General features: G+C 35.7%; 1 protein-coding gene across 12 annotated transcripts in view; it reads left to right on the top strand.

Annotated features, from left to right (window-relative positions):
* ERCC6L2 (ERCC excision repair 6 like 2) overlaps positions 1-18230 on the top strand; it is a 49420-nt gene that overhangs the window by 24525 nt on the left and 6665 nt on the right. For 4 of the 12 annotated variants that reach the window (XM_027653009.1, XM_027653011.1, XM_027653016.1 and 1 more), the window contains 6 exons: positions 3659-3754; positions 4935-5034; positions 6874-7026; positions 8183-8263; positions 9668-10832; positions 11543-11702. In XM_027653009.1, coding sequence (XP_027508810.1) covers positions 3659-3754; positions 4935-5034; positions 6874-7026; positions 8183-8263; positions 9668-10832; positions 11543-11702 — 1755 coding nt within the window. Of the gene's footprint in view, positions 1-1606; positions 1821-3658; positions 3755-4934; positions 5035-6873; positions 7033-8182; positions 8264-9667; positions 10833-11542; positions 11703-14472; positions 14621-16599; positions 16860-18230 lie in introns of those variants that run through there. The other 8 variants (XR_003529252.1, XR_003529251.1, XM_027653012.1 and 5 more) reach the window with 6 other exon arrangements.

Raw genomic sequence — 18230 nt, 5'->3', positions numbered from 1 at the left:
TTGAAATAGATTAACAAACAATGACTATTTTTTTTTTTATTCTGGTTACTTCCATGCTTCATCTTGGGTTAAGTTTTTTAGTGGACAAGGACAGAAAGGGAACAAGTAGAAGCTTTTGTTGTCCTGCTCAGAAGTGAAAACTTAGTGAAACTTGAATCATTCTTGACTCTACAGTCAAGTCAGTTCTTTACTGAAAGCTTTCCCTGCCTGCTGATGGTGCTGGAGACAAGAGTCTTGATTCTGTTGGTTTTGGTGTTAACTCACGTTACAAAGCAAATGAAAGGAACAAGCCTGTGATGAAATTGCAGTCAATATGACCAGTGTGTACTAAGGAAAACAGGAGGTGCAATTCCTTGTGTAGTTTATCACAGATAACAGGAAGCGATCTTTTTGCGTGTTTGATACAGAGGAATGGAAGCAGCTTTACATTTGTAATCCTTTGGAAATTAGAAAGTGATTTATCATAGTTCTACTCTGCAAGGGATTACTTTTTACACTTACTCAGATTTCAAGTATATATACAATGTTAATGTACTTTACATTATGTTCTGTATTTTTCAATACATGGTATGTTGACAGAACTGGGTCATACTCCTCCATCTATACTGTCTTGTAAAGTTTTTGGCTCATTGTTCTGGGTAGTCCACTTGTGTGTTTTCTGTAAGTCCTATTCCTCAGAAAGCCAAATGCTGATTTTCACTGATAGTACTTCCACAGTTTTGCATGTAGAAGGGCATTCTGTGAAGGATGAATTCCCTCCATGGTACTTTTGAGTTTGCCATTATGTTCACTAGCACAATTAACGTGCAACTTTTAAAACAGAAAGCACCAACCTTTTAAATCAACTTGACCCCAAGTCTTACAGTTAATATTGGTACCAAGCATAGTCATATGGCTATCATAGCTATATTGATAGCTATGGCTGATATAACTTTACAGATAAATATATTTTAGAGGTGTCCAGAGAAAATATAATTGATTTCTTCAGAGCTTGTAAATTCCATCAAACTGTTAGATACAGATCATGGATTTCAGACTTGAGCACTAGAGAAAAATAGGTATACATCTGTTGGAACTTCTAAGTCTCACAAAGTAATATCTGTTTGTGAATACTTCAGTCCTGTGCTAGTGTTGCTGGGAAAAATGTGTGATCATTTCAAAGAAGAGAAGGGGATTTTTGGGCATGCTTGGAAACATTAAAAGAGTTGCTGGAGTTGCTGTAACTTGATAGGAGAATGTCAGAGCTTGCAACTCCAACGGTGCTGCTTAGCCTGGAGAAGGGAAGCTGTGTACAGTACCAAAGTCAACACATCTCTGTTCCGTCGGAGTGTTGTGGAAGAAATGAGAGCAGCAAGTATTCCTGTTTTTAAATCACCATTTCTGGAGTTTCTGTGCCAGTATTTCTCTAGATTAATTCCTTCAGCGTAATTGTTAATGAAAATCCATTTCTGCATCTTGGTTATTTTTGTTATGTAAAGAGAAGTGCTTAGAGAAATTTGTAGGTAGTTTTTTCATGAAAGGTTGCATATGCCCTTCCCTTCTACCTGCAGCATTCTCAATGACTGTCCATTGCTGGACTCCTGATCATTACTTTTTACTTTTACAGGGCTTCATTTAACTTGAACTCTTTCTCACCTCTGTTGCAAATAACTTTTAATGCATATGTGATAACGTTCAAAGAATTTTAAACCACAAGATCTCACTGAAAAAGAGAATATAGGAACTATGAAAAACTTATCTTGATAAACAGAATTACATTGTCAAAGCTTTCATAGAAACTTCTCTAATGCAGTATTGTTCTGTAACTTCTGAATGTTGAGGTAAAAAGTTGTGCAGTTTTAAATCTTTTGGCAACTGTTCTTTGTAACAAAACTCTTTATTTGAGCCATATTATAGTGGTTTGCATGGATTAAAATTGCAGTAATGACTAACAGCTAATTAAAATAATAGTTAAAATGGAAGATATGCTTTACAGTGCACAAATGACTGCATTTGTTCTGTCCATGAAGGACATAGGAGCCATTCTTTTTCTGCTTTAGAGCACCTGAGTTTTTGTGTCATACTTAAAAATACTGGAAGGTGAAATTATTATAAAGCTAAGTATCCTGTTTAGTTTTTATAGGTAGTCTGTTTTACACCTTGACTTATGTTTCAGTCCAACTGCAGGGTTAGTTTGGGAAGACAAGAGGCTGAATTCTGTTTTCACTGCAAAGAAGTACACTAAATTTCCAAAATACTGGAGTGTATTCTGAAAAAAATGCAAATATTTTTATTCAGCATTTCAAACTTTGAGAATGTGCATCCGCCAGAAACATCTGTTAGTGTTGGCAGGTTCCCATATCCTCTCCCTTCCCAGATTTAACTGACCCAACACCACATCACACCTGGAAGGACAAGGACACAACTGCGTTTACATTGAGATGGATTCCATGAAAACCAAAACGTGGTGGGGCTCCCTAAGTTTTTGGTTCAGTCTTTTACCGGAAACTTTACCTTTCCTGTCTGTTTTAAATAAGCAGAATCTAAAGTAATCTGTTAAACTTGGTAAATTAAATGGGATTGACTTTTTCAGTTTTGCTGTAGCTCTTTCAGGAAAATAACACACTTGAACTTAGCAATTCCTATGTCAATGTTAACATTTATTTTAATAGTTTAACTAATAATAGTGTTTAACACGTGCTTGTATAGGAACTTGTCCCTTTTGTGTGATGGTTGGTTGAGGCAGTTGAAAAGAATTTTCAGTATTTGGTTGTTTTGCACCTGGATGAGAAGTGGTGTTTTCCTCACTTTTGTTCCTGTCAAATCATTCAGCTGTGCACATGCCAGACTCCAAGGAACTGAGCAGTTTAGTTGGATTCAGCAGTTAGCTGCCTCAGGTTAGGCACGTGCTCAAATTCTTTCCTGGCTTGCAGTCTCTACCTGAAAGAACAGTCCAGCTGTTAAGTGTTTTAAGGTGATGTAACTGTGACTCCTAACTCCCAGAGCAGACAATTTTCTGACAGGGACTTTTTTCCTTGTAATGACTGGATGAATATTGCTCATATGCAGCTGTGTGGGCAACTGTGTTTTTAACAGCTGAGTGACTTACTGTACAAATAGACTTGTGAGAGCTGTTAATTCTTACAGGTGTGACTTACCCTAGAGTATGACCATTTCAGTGGAAGCTGCATAGCATTATTGTTGGAACTCTGTGCTGGGATTAGAGGAAGTAAAATTTCAACCCTAAATTTTCCTGCTTCCATGAAGTTAACTGGCGTAAAAGTGGTTATGAATTTCAGTATAATCACTGGAGGTGTTGGGCTGGGCAGGAGTTAGAGGGAATGAAGTAGCAACCAGGACTTTTACTAAGAAAGCTGATAGTAGTTGGTTATGACTCAGCTATTCAGTTTGTAACAAGCATGATACTGAAGTGAGAAGACTGCATTTTATAGCAATGGTTATTTGAGTACTTGGTGGTTATTAATACAACAGTAACACAAAGCTGTACTGCACTGTTTTCAGTATCTTTATTGTGTTCTTTTTTATGTTGGGAAGTGTATGCCTACTACAGAAAATTATTATGCCTCGTAATTAGGTTATGGACCTAATACAGAAAATTTTTTTTCAGGGTTGTTTTTATTGTCATATAGTTCTGTTTTTCTCATTTTTATGCTTTTAGGGCTGGTGGACTGGGTCTTAATTTTGTGGGTGCCAATGTTGTTATACTGTTTGATCCTACATGGAATCCAGCAAATGATCTTCAAGCAATTGACAGGTACGCTCTCAAAATACAGAACTTGATCCATGTTGGACTCTTCTTTCCCTTTCATTCCATAATCTCATACTCCAACTAAAACTTTCCTTGAGGAAGATATTTTTTGCTATAACTTTTTGTGATCTCTGTAGAATGGGTGTGTGTAGCTGTCGTTTTTCTTGTGTTTTTCATGACAGAATACATTGTAGTTGACCCCAGTTAAACTGATGTTTTGAATTCCAGAACCTCTAAAGACAACCTTTCTGCTTCACCCTTGTGGAGATTAGAGTATTTTCAGCGCTCAGTTCTAGCTCTTATATTATGCTGTTGGAGTATTTCTAGTAATACAGGTATTTCTTTCAAAGCTTTTTGGCTGTGGGATGTTTGCCTAGGAATTCAGGACAGACTTCTGGCTGGCTGAAGTAAAGAACATTGAAAACTTTCAAAATTCAGTAGCTCTATATATTTTTATGAGCAGAAATAAATTGTATCTGTTATCTCCTGCAATTATATAATTCCATTTTAAGGGTCTTTCTCACTTCTAATACGTGTTTATGTTCTCCTGTTCGAGAGAAATATGTGTGTCAGAAACATGTATTGGGTACTGTCTTTAAAGAATCTTTGCAAGATCACATTTCTATGAATTGATTCAGCCTCTTGTGAATTTTGTGGAATATAGTTTATTAGATGTCTCAGAATTTACCATTTGGATAGAACACTGCCAGTTCATTAGCTGTTTTTATGATATTGTAACTTGCAAAGTGCTTTAGAAAGTTAAGAAAGAACAGACTGTTCCATGTAATCCATGAACTAATTCCTCTATATAGTACAAATAGGAGAATACCTTGAGCAAGAGCAGGTGTAGACAGAGAGGAGAAAAGAAAAATGAAACAAACCTGAGATAAACAGAGTGGAAGATGTGTTTTCAGAAGAGATGGGATGCAGTTCTTGTGATACAAAATGAGGAGAAAGCTTTTTAAACTTCATAGGCCTCTGGAGAAACATGGAATACTAAGGATAAAGGAAAAGGAAATTAATTACTGAGGAAAATGTGGAAAAGGAAAACAACCCAACCAACGCAAGCATGATTTAGAATAGTCCTATTTTATTAGAATGCTTTTATTTATTTTTGTGTTTATTTACTACCCCAAGAGCTCTCTTATCTCTTAAAATGTTTTTTAATGTGCCACTGTCCTTGCAGAGCTTACAGAATTGGCCAGTACAGACCTGTTAAAGTGTTTAGATTGATCTCCTTGGGAACTGTGGAAGAGATGATGTATTTGCGACAAGTTTATAAACAGGTAAAGTTCACAAGCTGTTTAAATTTGGAGCTCTTTTTAGCAGTCTTGGTGACTGAAAGCTAATCTAGCCTATAGCAAAATTGTAGTTTACTTCGGGTTGATGATATATGCTATTAACTTAACTTACAAAGCAAAGATACATCATTTAGCAATTGTCAAAAGTCGCAAATTAAGAAATAAGATGATTGAATGTAAGGTTCTGACATTATAGGCACGTAAACTAGGACAAAGGTGGAAAAACAGTGGGGTACAGTTGTCCTGAAGAATACACTGCATAGAAAAGATAAAATTAGGTCACCTCAGTGGGAGAGTGATAATACATATTGAAGAAAACCTAATTACAACTGCTTTTCACTGAGGACTCATTACCAACTTTTTATTATTTATGGCCAAAAATTCAAGTTACTAGGTTAATTCCTCAAATCTGGTAAGGTTATTTACAAGGAGGAAGCTGGAGGCTGAATGAGTGGGAAATGCAGTTGTAAACAGATTGTCATTATTCTCCTTGGATTTAAGTAAGTGACAAGTAAGAACAAAGTTCTAAGATCCTCTGATTTCACAGAACAGATAGTCAAAAACCTGACAGATCCAATCTTGAACTGCTCCCAGTAATGTGTATGGCTTGCTTTAGAATCCTACTTTCAAAATGTGATGGTGACTTTTATCTCACTCAAATTTAGTGTTTTGCAGAAGCCAAGCAGCCATTAGAGTTCTGTTTAATTTTGTCAACATTATGTAAATAAAAAAGACAAAACTTGTTAAGAAGTCAAAAGAAGTAGGTGATGGGCTGAGGTGATAACATGTAATTGGACAATTTGCAGAGATTCTGTATCAGAAGCTCAGAATTAAGAAGATGCATTAGTAGTTGAAATCATATACTAACAAGGCAAGTTAAATATAATGTATGGAAAGTCCAAAATCTGTTTTTGAGGGACAGTGGTCCAAAAGTATAAAAGCTAATAATTTACATTTTTAACATATCAGGAGTATGAATTGTACTGCTCTATGACTGTTACTTTAGCAAGGTTTAAAAAAGCATTCCTTGCAAAAAAACCCACCTTACTTATGTATTCTTCACGTCCACATTCATGGGAAAACGTAGAGAGGATCCTCTTTCAAAGTTTTGATGTACAAAGTACTTTTGAGGAATCGTTTCAACAGCAGGTATCAGTAGGAGAAGTCTCAGAAAGGCTGACAAAATGAGCAGTAGCAGATTACAGCCAGCTCCATTCACTAAAATCCTGAAGGATGGGAGCCTGCTTCACAGAGACCTTGGGAGTTGGTGAACTTGTAGGAAAAGAAGACCTGGATATTGTCTGTTTGGATTTCCAAAAACCATGCATAAAAATTCTTGAAAGACTCCTGTGCCTTTTTTTTTTTTCCTTTCAAATTGACTTGTGTTTCTCAAGTTTAGTAAGAAGCAATAAAGAGAGGAATAGTAAATCTGAGATTCTTTTTTTTTGGCTATGCTTGGATTGCATTCCCTTACTAAGTAAGCACACAGGACAGTAAAAAAATAGTTACAATTTAGTACTGAGGAAAGCTGAGCAGTCAAGATATAGAGGAGTGTCTCTAGTGTGTATACTTGGTGTCTGATATTAGCCAATGATACAGTAAAAGGCTTCAAATATTTAAATTTTTGAAAATTCAGTAAAACCAAGCAGGTGTATATTGTACCACAGTCTATTATACCAGCATCTGCCAGGGAAATTAAAACATCCTCTCTTAGGAATTTCTCCCTGCTCCAGCTAAAGCTGTGTATATAATGTGGGAGCCAGGAAATTCTGACATGTTGTTGCAGCAAACACTTCTCAAATCTCTCGTGTTATTCTGTTTTAGCAACTTCACTGTGCGGTCGTTGGAAGTGAAAATGCCAAGAGATATTTCGAGGCAGTGCAAGGATCAAAGGAACACCAGGGAGAGCTTTTTGGGATCCATAACCTTTTCAAACTTAGGATTCATGGGTCCTGTCTTACCAAAGACATCCTGGAGGTGTGAAGTGCTATCCTTTTACTTTTGAATATTAGTTTTACATTTTTTCTTTCCTCGGGAGATTCTTTTGTTGTCGTTTTGAATGGAAAAACTATAAAACAGAAACAGAACTTGTCTATGCAATGACTTAAATGAAATAGGCATGCTAACTTCTCACTCTGACGTAGAGCAGATAAATTGTTTTAAATCAAAGAATGGAAAAAGCTTGGATTATAATTCTCATAAATTTGCTAATATATTTCTTAATTAAAATTATTTAACTTATGTTTTGATACTTTCATGTGTTGTCAGCTTTGTGCACAGATATCTTTTATTCATCAGTAGCTCAGGCTGACCTTTTAACCTGGAATTCTGGTCATAAAAATATTTTTTGCAATCATAGTAACCTTTTCATAGTACATTTTGAGGTGTCTAAAACTGTTTAATAAAATGTGTTTTATAATGCTGTATTTTAGAATGTTATGGGGTGGAAGTAAGTAAATAACTTGTGAGGTTTCATATTTTAAAATTAATTTCTTAGTTACTCTGAAAAGCCTGTTGGCCCAATTGCATAGTTTAAACTCATTTCAAGTATATGTAATCTTTTTCAATCTTCTTATACATCTCTACTGGTAGGAGAACAAAGTTGAGGGTTAGAGATAAAGTAGGACAGAGAGGAGGAATTCTGAAAACCAGTTTCAAAATCTCAAAACCAGTGTTCAATTAGTTAATATTAATTGACCAGCGACAATTAATTAATATTTTCATCTCTCCATATTCTAGCTCCCTATACACACATCACTTTTTAAGGGAAAAGAATACTTTTTACTTCTTAAATGCCATGCAACTCATACAACAAAATTCATTGGTATTACCTACACATACACATACATATACATATATATATATATATACATATATATATATAAAGCATGTTTTCTGCAGGTAGCTTGCATCTTGAAATTTGTTGTAGCTTTATTCCAGGTTTCTTTACATCCTTTCCTTTATTTTGTTATTTTGCATGTGCTAGGATTTAGTCTGGACTTTGCTAATTGTACTTCTGGTGCTTCTACACCTCTGTAGAAGGAAAGAAAAAGCCTTTGGGTTTTTTTTCCTGCCTTTTATATGTAGTAAAACCAGTATCTGTTGATGTTAATTAAATATTTGATTGTTTTAGAGGGAAGGGCAGGTGGAAGCAGGAGTCATGACAGCAACTACCTGGTTGAAGGAAGAGAGTGCTCCATGCAGCTCAGAGAAGGTAAGATGTGTTATTGGACTCTGGACCCAGAGCATGACAACCCCTCTAATTTCTGATACTGCAGTGAGCAATATGTTGTTAGGCTGATAATACTTTTACCCTGTTGTTTAGAAGATTTTGTTTAGGGAATTGTGGAAAGAAGTGCAATTGGTTTAGACCAGAAAGCTTCAGGCTGTTTAGTTGGAGTCAGACAAGGAGACAGTGATTCCCATCAAGTCAGTGGTCTGGTCAATACTGTCTTTTTTTTAATGTATGTAATTACATGATGGTCTTCTTCTGGAACACGTTTTTTGTTTGTTTTTTTTTTCCTGAAAAGGTTGGTTTTAATAGGAGTATTGCATTTATAGGAATGATTTTGACTGAACACTGTGTTCAGGTACTTAGGGAAGCCAGCAGTTAGGTCTATAATATGGCCTGCAAGAGTAAAGATAATATTAGATTAGATCACACTGAATGGTATTAAAGATTAGCTGCTATCTCTTACACCTATTTCTCTGAGTAAATGTCAGTATTAATTTAACATGTGCCCTCACATTGATCATAACTTATTGATCATAGCTCACTGATAATACATCACTATATGGTTGTGATCTCACGTTGGACTTGGTGATAAACAGTAGCTTTCTAAGCTTATGTTGAATACTTTTTGATAAGCAGGATGATATCAGGATTAATATATTAATTTTAAAACATCTCTTCATGTACCAAATTTTAGTGTTTACCCTTCTGACTTTCCATTTACAGGTTGTCATAATTCTTGTCTCAGTAGTACAGAGTTTTGTAGCTGTGTTCTGGACTTTGGTATCTTCAAAATGTTTAAAAGTTGCCTGGGTGTAATTTTGTTTGATTACAGTAGGCCTCAACTAATTTTAGAGTGGACTGTTGTGTACTCATGACTATTTTAATGTTAGCCCCCATATTCAAGGTGGTTAACCACTGCAGTGAGATTTTTTTTTTAATGAATGTTATTACACAGTGTTAAGGTTTGAATCATGAAGTCACCTTTCAAACTACCTTTGAAAGATGAAAAGTAGCAATGAGATTAGTATAAACTTGAAAAATATGGATGTAGATTGTGAAGACATAGGTTGTCTTAGCAGTGTGCAGCATATATTGTCTCTAATATGTAATATCAAGTATTTAATATTTAATTTTTTAACCAGAATTATTGGTTATTTTCATTGTTTTTCTGCTAAAAATTTTCAGCTACCAGAGACTTTAATAATTTCTCATTATGATTTATTTTGTATTTGCTTTCTATTTGCATTTTGTAATACTACTTTGTGTATTTTTTGCTTGAGTAACATAGTGAAAATCCACTTTTTTTACATGGCTTTGAAATTAGGTGTGTTCCATATACTATTAATGTTAAATAGCTCTGATGTAATTTTTTTTCTTTTTTAGTATGAACAAGCAGACTGTAAAGAAGATGGAGATCCCCAAAGCGCTCAGGCACAATTAAACAGAGAAGAAACAGATTTTTGGGATGACTTCAGTGACGATGATGTTCTGGAAACTTCTATGAAAAAATGTGACAGAAGGAAGCCTTGCAATGCAAATAATTTAATGGTAGCAAAGGGTCAGCTTTCTTTAATGCAGTGTGGATTCTCTAAGTTGTTGCAGAGAGAAATTGAAACTACCACAGAAGGGGATGATAATTATAACTCTCATCAATTGCCTTCTGATGATCAGACTGTAAGAAAAAACATAAATAGCAAGCACAGTGATTTTCAGAAATGCCAAAGCAGTGTGCCTGTTTTGGAGGACGGGAAAGCTGTTCTGGCAGCAGATGGAACTGATAAGAAAGATATGCATGGTACAGACCGGCTTGATTTCTCAGGCTCTGAGGAGGAAGGGGACAGAGAAATCGAGGATCAAGGCCTTTCCAAGCAACCTGATACAGTCTTGGAAACTGGAAGTAGTTCTGAAGAGGGTGATGATGTCATCTTTCCTACTCAAATTCAAGCAGTGCCTACTAAAAAAGTTGAAATACGCAGGTCAACATCTGGAAATTGCAAAGAGTTAGCAAAAGAAAAAGCTGGGTTTGTGTTTAAGGGAGCCAGTAGGCAGTTTGGGTTCCACAGTGTTGAGTCGTCTTTTGAAGACATCGAGGGTGACGCAGGTTTGAAAGGAGCAAGTGACATAAGTGATGAATCTGATGATATTGAACTTTCCCAGGATTCTAAATCAAGGGAGCCAGAATCTTTCAGCTTTCCAAAACACAAGGAAGGATGTGCCCTTAACCATGAACTAGATAATGTCTCCAAATCTCTGCTACAAGCAAAGAAGCCCAGTAGAAAAGAAAAAGAAAGTGATTCACAGAATATAGATGAATTTTCATCCTCCGAAGATGATTTTCCAGCTGAGAAAACTGAGGCCAGAAAGCAAAGCCATAAGTGTAAAAGACAGAGAGGCAGAGTTCAGTTTGGGTCTAAAACACTGCATCCTATTCAAGATACCTCTGTTGCACAAATGAAGTCTGGCAGTAATGCTGTGCATAGCACTTCTGCAAGAAAAACTGAATTTGAGCATCAAGAGCAAAAAATGGAATCAATGGACAGATATTTAGGTAACTAGTAATTTAATTTCTCTGGTTTTATTTCAAAGTAAGTAATAACATAGGTTTAATTTACCATTGTCTGCAGGCTCTAAGTTCTTCTTGCTATACATGCTGTTTGTTACGGGATGCTGGTAAATGCTCTGCTAGATTAGTTAGTAATATCTTTTTGTGTCTTTCTTTTTACCTACTAGTCTTACTTTCCTGTCCTCTGGGGTGACAGACTGCTTTGTAATGCTATGTTAAAGACTGACTGTCTCTTGACCAATGCTAAGATCAAAGATGTATTAAGAATTCACAAATGAAATATTTGAACTGCAGAACCTTAAAAGTCTTTACAGAGCTGTTAAATAAAAACTTAACGTACATGAAAAAAAAGTGATCTGGGAGTTTGAAATACCACGTAGAAGACTTGATTCTGTAAAAGACTTAATTTTAAACATTAATATTGCAACCATTAAACCATAGATGCTCTGAAACTTCCTTGTCCATCTGAAAAAAGCACACATGAAAATTGAAGTAGTTTTAAACTGTCCAGATAAATCCAAGTAAGTCTAATGATTGTTGTTCATTTCATAGAGCTGAGAAACTTGGTGCTGAGTAAAATCAGAACAAATTTTACGACTTCGATGTAATTTTTTTTCTTAATTAGTGGAACTGTGTACTTTCGAAGTTTTGGAATAACCAACATTTTTGATTCTGTCTTTCTCCTGATGTCTCAGATGGAGTTCAAGAGGTGGCATATATTCATTCCAATCAGAACGTGGTTGGATCCAGCAAGGCTGAAAATCACCTGAGCCGGTGGGCAGTGCGAGACGTGTTTGAGTTGAAGCAGTTTTCCCAGCTTCCTGCTAATGTTGCTGTCTGTAGTGCCAAGGTAAAGAGAAATGTTTGGAAATGTTGGTTTAACTCTTTTTTTTTTTTACCCTCATTTTTCATCTTAAAAAACTCCAAAAGACTTGTTTTTCTGTTAATGGCCACCATGAATGATCAAAGCCATTGAGGATGGGAGGAGGAGAAGGCTCAGTTGGAAGTCTAATAAATGACTTTTGGTTTTTGGGGTGGCTTTTAAGCAGCACAGCACCCTCTGTGGGATTTTTCTGTGAGAGAAATGGTAAGATTAAGATTGGGTGTTTGAAATCAAATTCTGTGCCATGTTTTTCTCATTTGAGCCTTGAAAATTCTTTGGCTTGTCCTGGATCCAGTTTAAAAAAATCCAGTTCCCACAGTACATTCTGGAAAACTCTGTAGCATAGAAAGTCAAACATAAATCAGTTTGCAGGCTTTTTTGGGGAGGTGAATGTGTGCAGTTGCTGCAGTGAGTCATATTGTCTAATGTCTGAAACTTACCACTAGAGTTTCCTGGGAGTGCTTATTTGCAGGGACAGATACATTTAATGCTTGTTGTTGGTCATGCATCTTGTTTGATTGCATTGGGAATACATACAAATCTGGAATAAATTCAGGTAGAGCTTCCAGATTTTTGTTCCCATTACTTAGTGGTTTTAATCTACTCTGATTATCCGGGTACTTTGTTGTTTCTCTTGTAATAAACATTTGCAGTTTCCGAGGCTGATGCTTAAGACAAACCACAAGCACAGAACAAGTAATTGGTGAATGTGCAGCTTAGTCTTCACAGACTTGTTAGCAATCATTATAGAAATTGTAGACATACGTCTGTGTTGTTCTGGGGTGTTGAACATCCACAGTGGCTGGAAGAGTTTCTTCCAGTGTTGTTGTTGTTGTTCTTGTACTGTATTTAATTAAGCCATTAGCACAGTTGCCAAAGAATTTTTAGACTGGGAAGATCAAACCAGGAGAACCAGTAAAAGTGAGGCCTTTTTAATTCTAACATATTTGCATTAGAATGTCCCTCATTAACAGAAAAGTTGGTCAAAAATACTCAGGAGTACTGTAGAAAGGTACTTATTAATTGGCACTGGCTGACAACATTATTAAACTCAAATATAAAAGAAAACTTTTAAAGGGAGTATTTTGTCTAAAAGTCTGTTGATCTACCTCTGTTCAAAAAGTTTGTTTTGTTCCTGTAACTTACAGCTTATTTTATGTGACTGGAAGTATTAGAAATCAACTTCTCTTGATTAACTTGTCAGTTTTTATAAGATATTAATTTGTTGCTCGGAAGCAACAGTAGTATCACTTCTCTTGGAGAACTAAGTAGGAAGAAAAATATCAAAAATTATAGAGAAGTCTGCCTCTTCCTTCACTTCCTGTTATTTCTTTTACTCTAGAGGCACCAATCCAGAAATAATCCCTAGATGATGGCCTATTCTTAGATGTGGGACTCCGAATTTTTTTCTGCTCTGCTTAAAAAAAGAGCTGCCAGAGCTTCATAGACAACTTTAAAAGATTCTTTATTACTTTGTTTTACTTTAGAAGGCATTTTGGGAAAAACATGGCTGTTGTGCTTCTGACCATCAGTCTTTGCTGGTCATTTTTACTTATTTCCCATCAGTTTAAGTCAGGACATTCACTGTCAGAGCAACTACTTGCATTATAAAAAGAATGCTGCTTTTATATAAAGTTTAATAAAAAACTTTTTCGACAGATTAAAGTAGCATTGTGTGTAATACTAAAAATACAGGTGAGTCATTTGAATTTCCATCATTGTTTTAAGTAAATAAAATTACAGTTTTGAATGCTGGAATGTTAATTGGAAACTGATAGTTATTGAGAGGAGAGCAGAGTTCTGTCAGACAAAATTCCTCACTTATGTCGTTTTCTGGCATCATTGGTCTAATGGAGTTTCTCAGAAACTCTTATGTAGCTGTTTGATTGCTCTGGGTATCAATGATCATAATTAGAAGCTATTTTTACAGTGTATTTATGTGGAAGCTTTATTTGATAGTGTCATGAAGGCTCCTGAATAATATTTTTTCCCTGATAATATTTATGTCCCTTCCTAAGCACACATAATCAAACTCTCTTATTTCTAAGCAGAAGTGGAAAAGTTATTTTCCTTTCATTTCATAGATAAGTCTGCTTAGGACCAAAAAGTAAAATGTCCTTTGTGCTGTTCATTTTGCCTATGCCAACTCTGTCTTCCTGCTTTACAGTTTCACTCAACAGGCTGTCTGTGATAATGCAGTTCTAATTTAATGTATTTCAAATACATTTTTCAAGTAATCACTAATATCTCTGTTAAAGGGGGTCCAGAATTCTTAAAAACTAGAATTATTCCATTGAAGTGGATGAATTGCAAGTTGGGAGATACAAATTCCTCCAAATCTTGGTTGAGCACTTGAGTGAAACATTTTTGTTTCATGTTTCCATATTAATCTGGAATGACAGTGATAATAAGTGGTTATAATAAGCAAAAATAATCAATAACCTCCTGTAAGAACATTGACATGCTGATTTCTTGCTATTGACTAGTCATCTAAATCACATTTTTACTTCACTAAATATATGTGAACTTTTATAGCCTCTGTTAAGTTCTTTAGTTTCAATGGCTAATTTATGGAAACTAGGTGAGGGATTAAACTAAAAATAGATTGCTGGAAAGCAGTAGAAAACAATGCATGTTTCCTGTTTTTCTACCTGTAGTAGCTAAAAGGAGTATAAATTTAGGTTTATTAGTGCTTTCTTTACCGCTGAAGCATGGAGACTAATGTAGTTGCTTGAGCTGTAGAAACTACTTAAAGCTGGAGCAGACTGCAAAACCTGTGAGGACTCTGCTTTGAAAGTGAGAGAGGTTGCATGAGAAGAAGATCCTTGAGAGCCAAGGTATAAAGGGTGGTGGGGCAGCAAGTCTTATTCTTCAGGAGAGAAATTTGAAGGTATGTAGAGCACCTTGTTCAAGAACATGAGTAACTAATGAACTTGGATTTAAATTAGTTGTACAAAAATGTAAGACTTCAACATTTTTACTTAGCCCAAAGTTCATCTTGATGATAGTTTCTTTCCCTAATTAGAGTTTAGAAGGTCTGTGTTAGATCTACACGGTGTAATTCACAGTCAAGTCTCGCTTAACCTTTTGAACTGCAGGCTTCAATCAAGTTTATTTTTTATTCAGTAGTAAGTACACAATCTGCCCTTAATTTTACCTGTGCCCAGTATTTGTATACCCCAGCTACCTTTTCTCTGAACAAAGAGACTTAATTAAATATTCATTGTGGTTTCATTAAAAAAATAGAAGATTACTGTCTCTATTACCACATCACTATCTGCTAAGGACACAGCTGAAAACAAAAAAAGGACTATCTTGTGTAACCACAGAGAGAAGCATATGGAAAACAAAAGCTTCTAAAAGCGAACATGTGAAATGAACCTGTAGACTGGACATGGTGGACTTACAAAGCCAGACCATAATTTTCAGAGCAGACATACAGTTATTTCAGCCTTCCAGAGGAAAAAAAAATAATCTTGAGAATTCATGAGATATATTGCTCAAAATTATTCTGACTTTACTAATTTGCAGGAGGGGGAATTGAAAGTGTTAAGAGCTTCACTAAGATCTTAGTCATTTAAGTATTGATATTTATGATTTATTTTTTGTTTCTGGTGAGCTCCAAGTTCCAAAGCAACTCAGCTGATTTTCAGTGCAGAAGTTTTTTACTTACTTCATTTTTTTGATAACTTGCACTCTTATCTGTGAAACTTTTTCTTACCTCCCATAAGAAGGAGAAACTTCCTGGAGGCGAGATTAAATATCTTCTTTCTAGTGTTTCTAGTCTATTCTCAATTAAACGACTGCATTCCTTAATGAATTTCCTAATTAATTTCTGTGTTAATTGGCAAAAACAGCCTATATGAAATGTCTGACACCAGTATGGAAGTCTGGGATAGGCTTTCTCTAATTCTTGTAAAGCTGAATTTGTGTAGTACTTCTTCAGTTGGAATCCGGGGTGATGGGTGAGTTGAGTGAGCCTGGGGAAATCTTTGGAGAAGGCTTGGATGTTTCACAAAAAAAGACAGAAAATGGGAGCAGGACACACTAAATAATTCGTAAAACTGATGATGTCCCACATGAGAGCTAATTTTCACTTTTTAGTATGTGGAAAAGTGTTAGTCAGGAGACCATGTACTGTACCTGTTGAATATGTAGAGTCTCTTTTTCAGTCAACTGCATGTTTTCAACTTAAGTTTACTTTAAGTTCTACTGAAAAGAAATGTACAAAGACAGCCATTCAATTGAGGATTAATCACTATGGCAACAGAAATGTGGTGACTGAAAAGGGGGAGGATATATTCTTCCCTCAGCTTCCTGCCAGCTGTCATATTCAACCTTTGCGGCAGGAATTCAGGCCAAAATATAGACTGTGACCAGCTCTAAGAAACTTTATCTGTATTTTTATAAATTCGTACAAGAATTGCACTATAAAGGAAGACTTAATCCTCTAAATTGGATGACAGACATTTGGCACTATTGCCAGTGTTTGACAGGGAAATAACGAGATGCTTTGTAGTAAAACCTGGATTAATGGTAAACCCCTCTTTATGTTATTGCAATGTGGTGTAAATGAAAAAACTAAGCATGCTGTCAGCCTAGGAAAAAACGTGCCCTTTGTATCTCCAATGCAGATTTAAGTACTGTTGAGAATACTGCAAATACAAAAGTTGTGTCATTAAGAATTCCTCTTTATCTTATTTGTATTACATTGACATTTTGTAGATTATTTAAACAAAGACTTTCTATCAGTTGTAGGAACTCTGATTGCAGTGTGTTTGCACAGCTATTAGATTCAACAAGTTTAGATGGTTGTTTACAAAGAGTAGGCTTTTGGGAGATAACATGCCTTTATCTTTGCTCTTCTAGGATGGTGAACTCTTCGGCTTTAAAAGAATTGTTCCCACATGATTGGCCTGTAATGCTGCTTTTTTGAGTTTATTTTTTCAGTTTAAACATTCCAGTATGGCTTTTGGTCGTGTTTTTTAAATGTAGTCAGTTCATATGTGGCATTCTTTGAGTGGCATTTTCATTATGATAAATGTGCATGGCCTTTGGTTTTGCTCCTGTTTGATGGAAGGCTGAGAAGGTGAAAGAAGATAGGAGTAAGTCCACAGACTTCTGCTGGAGTAAGCAGTTAGTTTAAACTTTGAATTCTGAGACAGGCTGACTATCTCCTCTCAACAATAGTAATAAATGTTGATTTATTGATAATATGATAATATGTTGATTTCAAATCATGTTTTTGGTGCAAGACAGTGATCTGTCATATAGCAATTATCTTTGCTAAAGGCTCAACAACTTAAATAAAACTACTCATAATAAAAAATTCTTACTCTATTACCTGATTGTAGAAGAAACAGACTTGGAAACAAATGTGAAATAGAGAGAGCACAGTCTATTCACAGTTGCCTTTAGTAGTGAATTCTGCACTACCATGCAAAAGAGCAGAGTTTGTGGAATGTCCTCCATCTCAGTTTGTTTATGCAGAAAAGCTGTTTGGAACAAACAGGGGAAGTTAGTACATATTACTCTAAAATTTCTTTAGTTTTATTAACTTTAATTTTACTGGTCTCTTGATTTGGCAAAATATTTTGGAGGAGTAATTTAGAGCCATAATAAATCTTAACCCTTATTGTAACTTGAAGCATAATTCAGCATATATTCTAGAAAAGCATATGAAAAGGTCATAATAATTCACACATAATATCAGAAAAACTTCCCAGGGGGGAGGGGGAAGAAAAAGGAAGAAAGAAAAGAAAAACTATATAGGATTGTAATTGGGGTAGATAATGAGACTGGAATGCAGTATCAAATTATCAACAATCATCCAAAACCAACTGCAAATCACAAATATATATGCAAAGTCATGTATTGTCTCACGTTTTGAGGAGAGTGGGAAAATACAAAGTAGGATATGGCCTAAGGGTTTATTTGCTTGTAAGATGTTCAGTCACCCTGAATTCATTGTGTTTCATGCTTTTGTATTATTTTGGGGGACTGCAAGGCAACAAGCCATTTGAGAAAGCCATTCTTGTTTGTTTGAGAAATGAAAACAAACAGTGGAACTGTGGGGTGTAAATGTGTGTCCTGGGTATCTGACAGCAATGGTCTCACACATACCACCTGAAGAGAAAAACCTCATAACATTGTTTCAGCTGTGAGCTGGGAAATCAGGGGGTTATTGCTGACTGGAAGTCAGTATCTGGCAAGATACTGCGGGGATACTTTGGGTACTTAGGTAGTAAAAGAGAGGAAGATGGTCAGACACGGTGCAGCTATGGCTGAAGAATAATTATGCAAACATATTTTCAACTTCAGATTCAGGCTGTTGGAGAACGTTCATTATCCTCCAAGTCTGGTGACTCAGTGAATTGCCACAGATATGACACAGCTTGAAAAAAAAAGTATCCCTGAGCCTCCCTTTTCTCCCTTTTCTCCCTCTTCTCCCTCTTCTCCCTTTTCTCCCTTTTCTCCCTTTTCTCCCTTTTCTCCCTTTT

The sequence above is a fragment of the Corapipo altera genome, unplaced genomic scaffold, assembly GCF_003945725.1.
Source record: "Corapipo altera isolate COAL_440 unplaced genomic scaffold, ASM394572v1 61305, whole genome shotgun sequence".
Taxonomy (NCBI): Eukaryota; Metazoa; Chordata; class Aves; order Passeriformes; family Pipridae; genus Corapipo; species Corapipo altera.
Note: the sequence above shows the minus strand (reverse complement) of the source record. Positions and strands in the feature narration are given on the sequence as shown.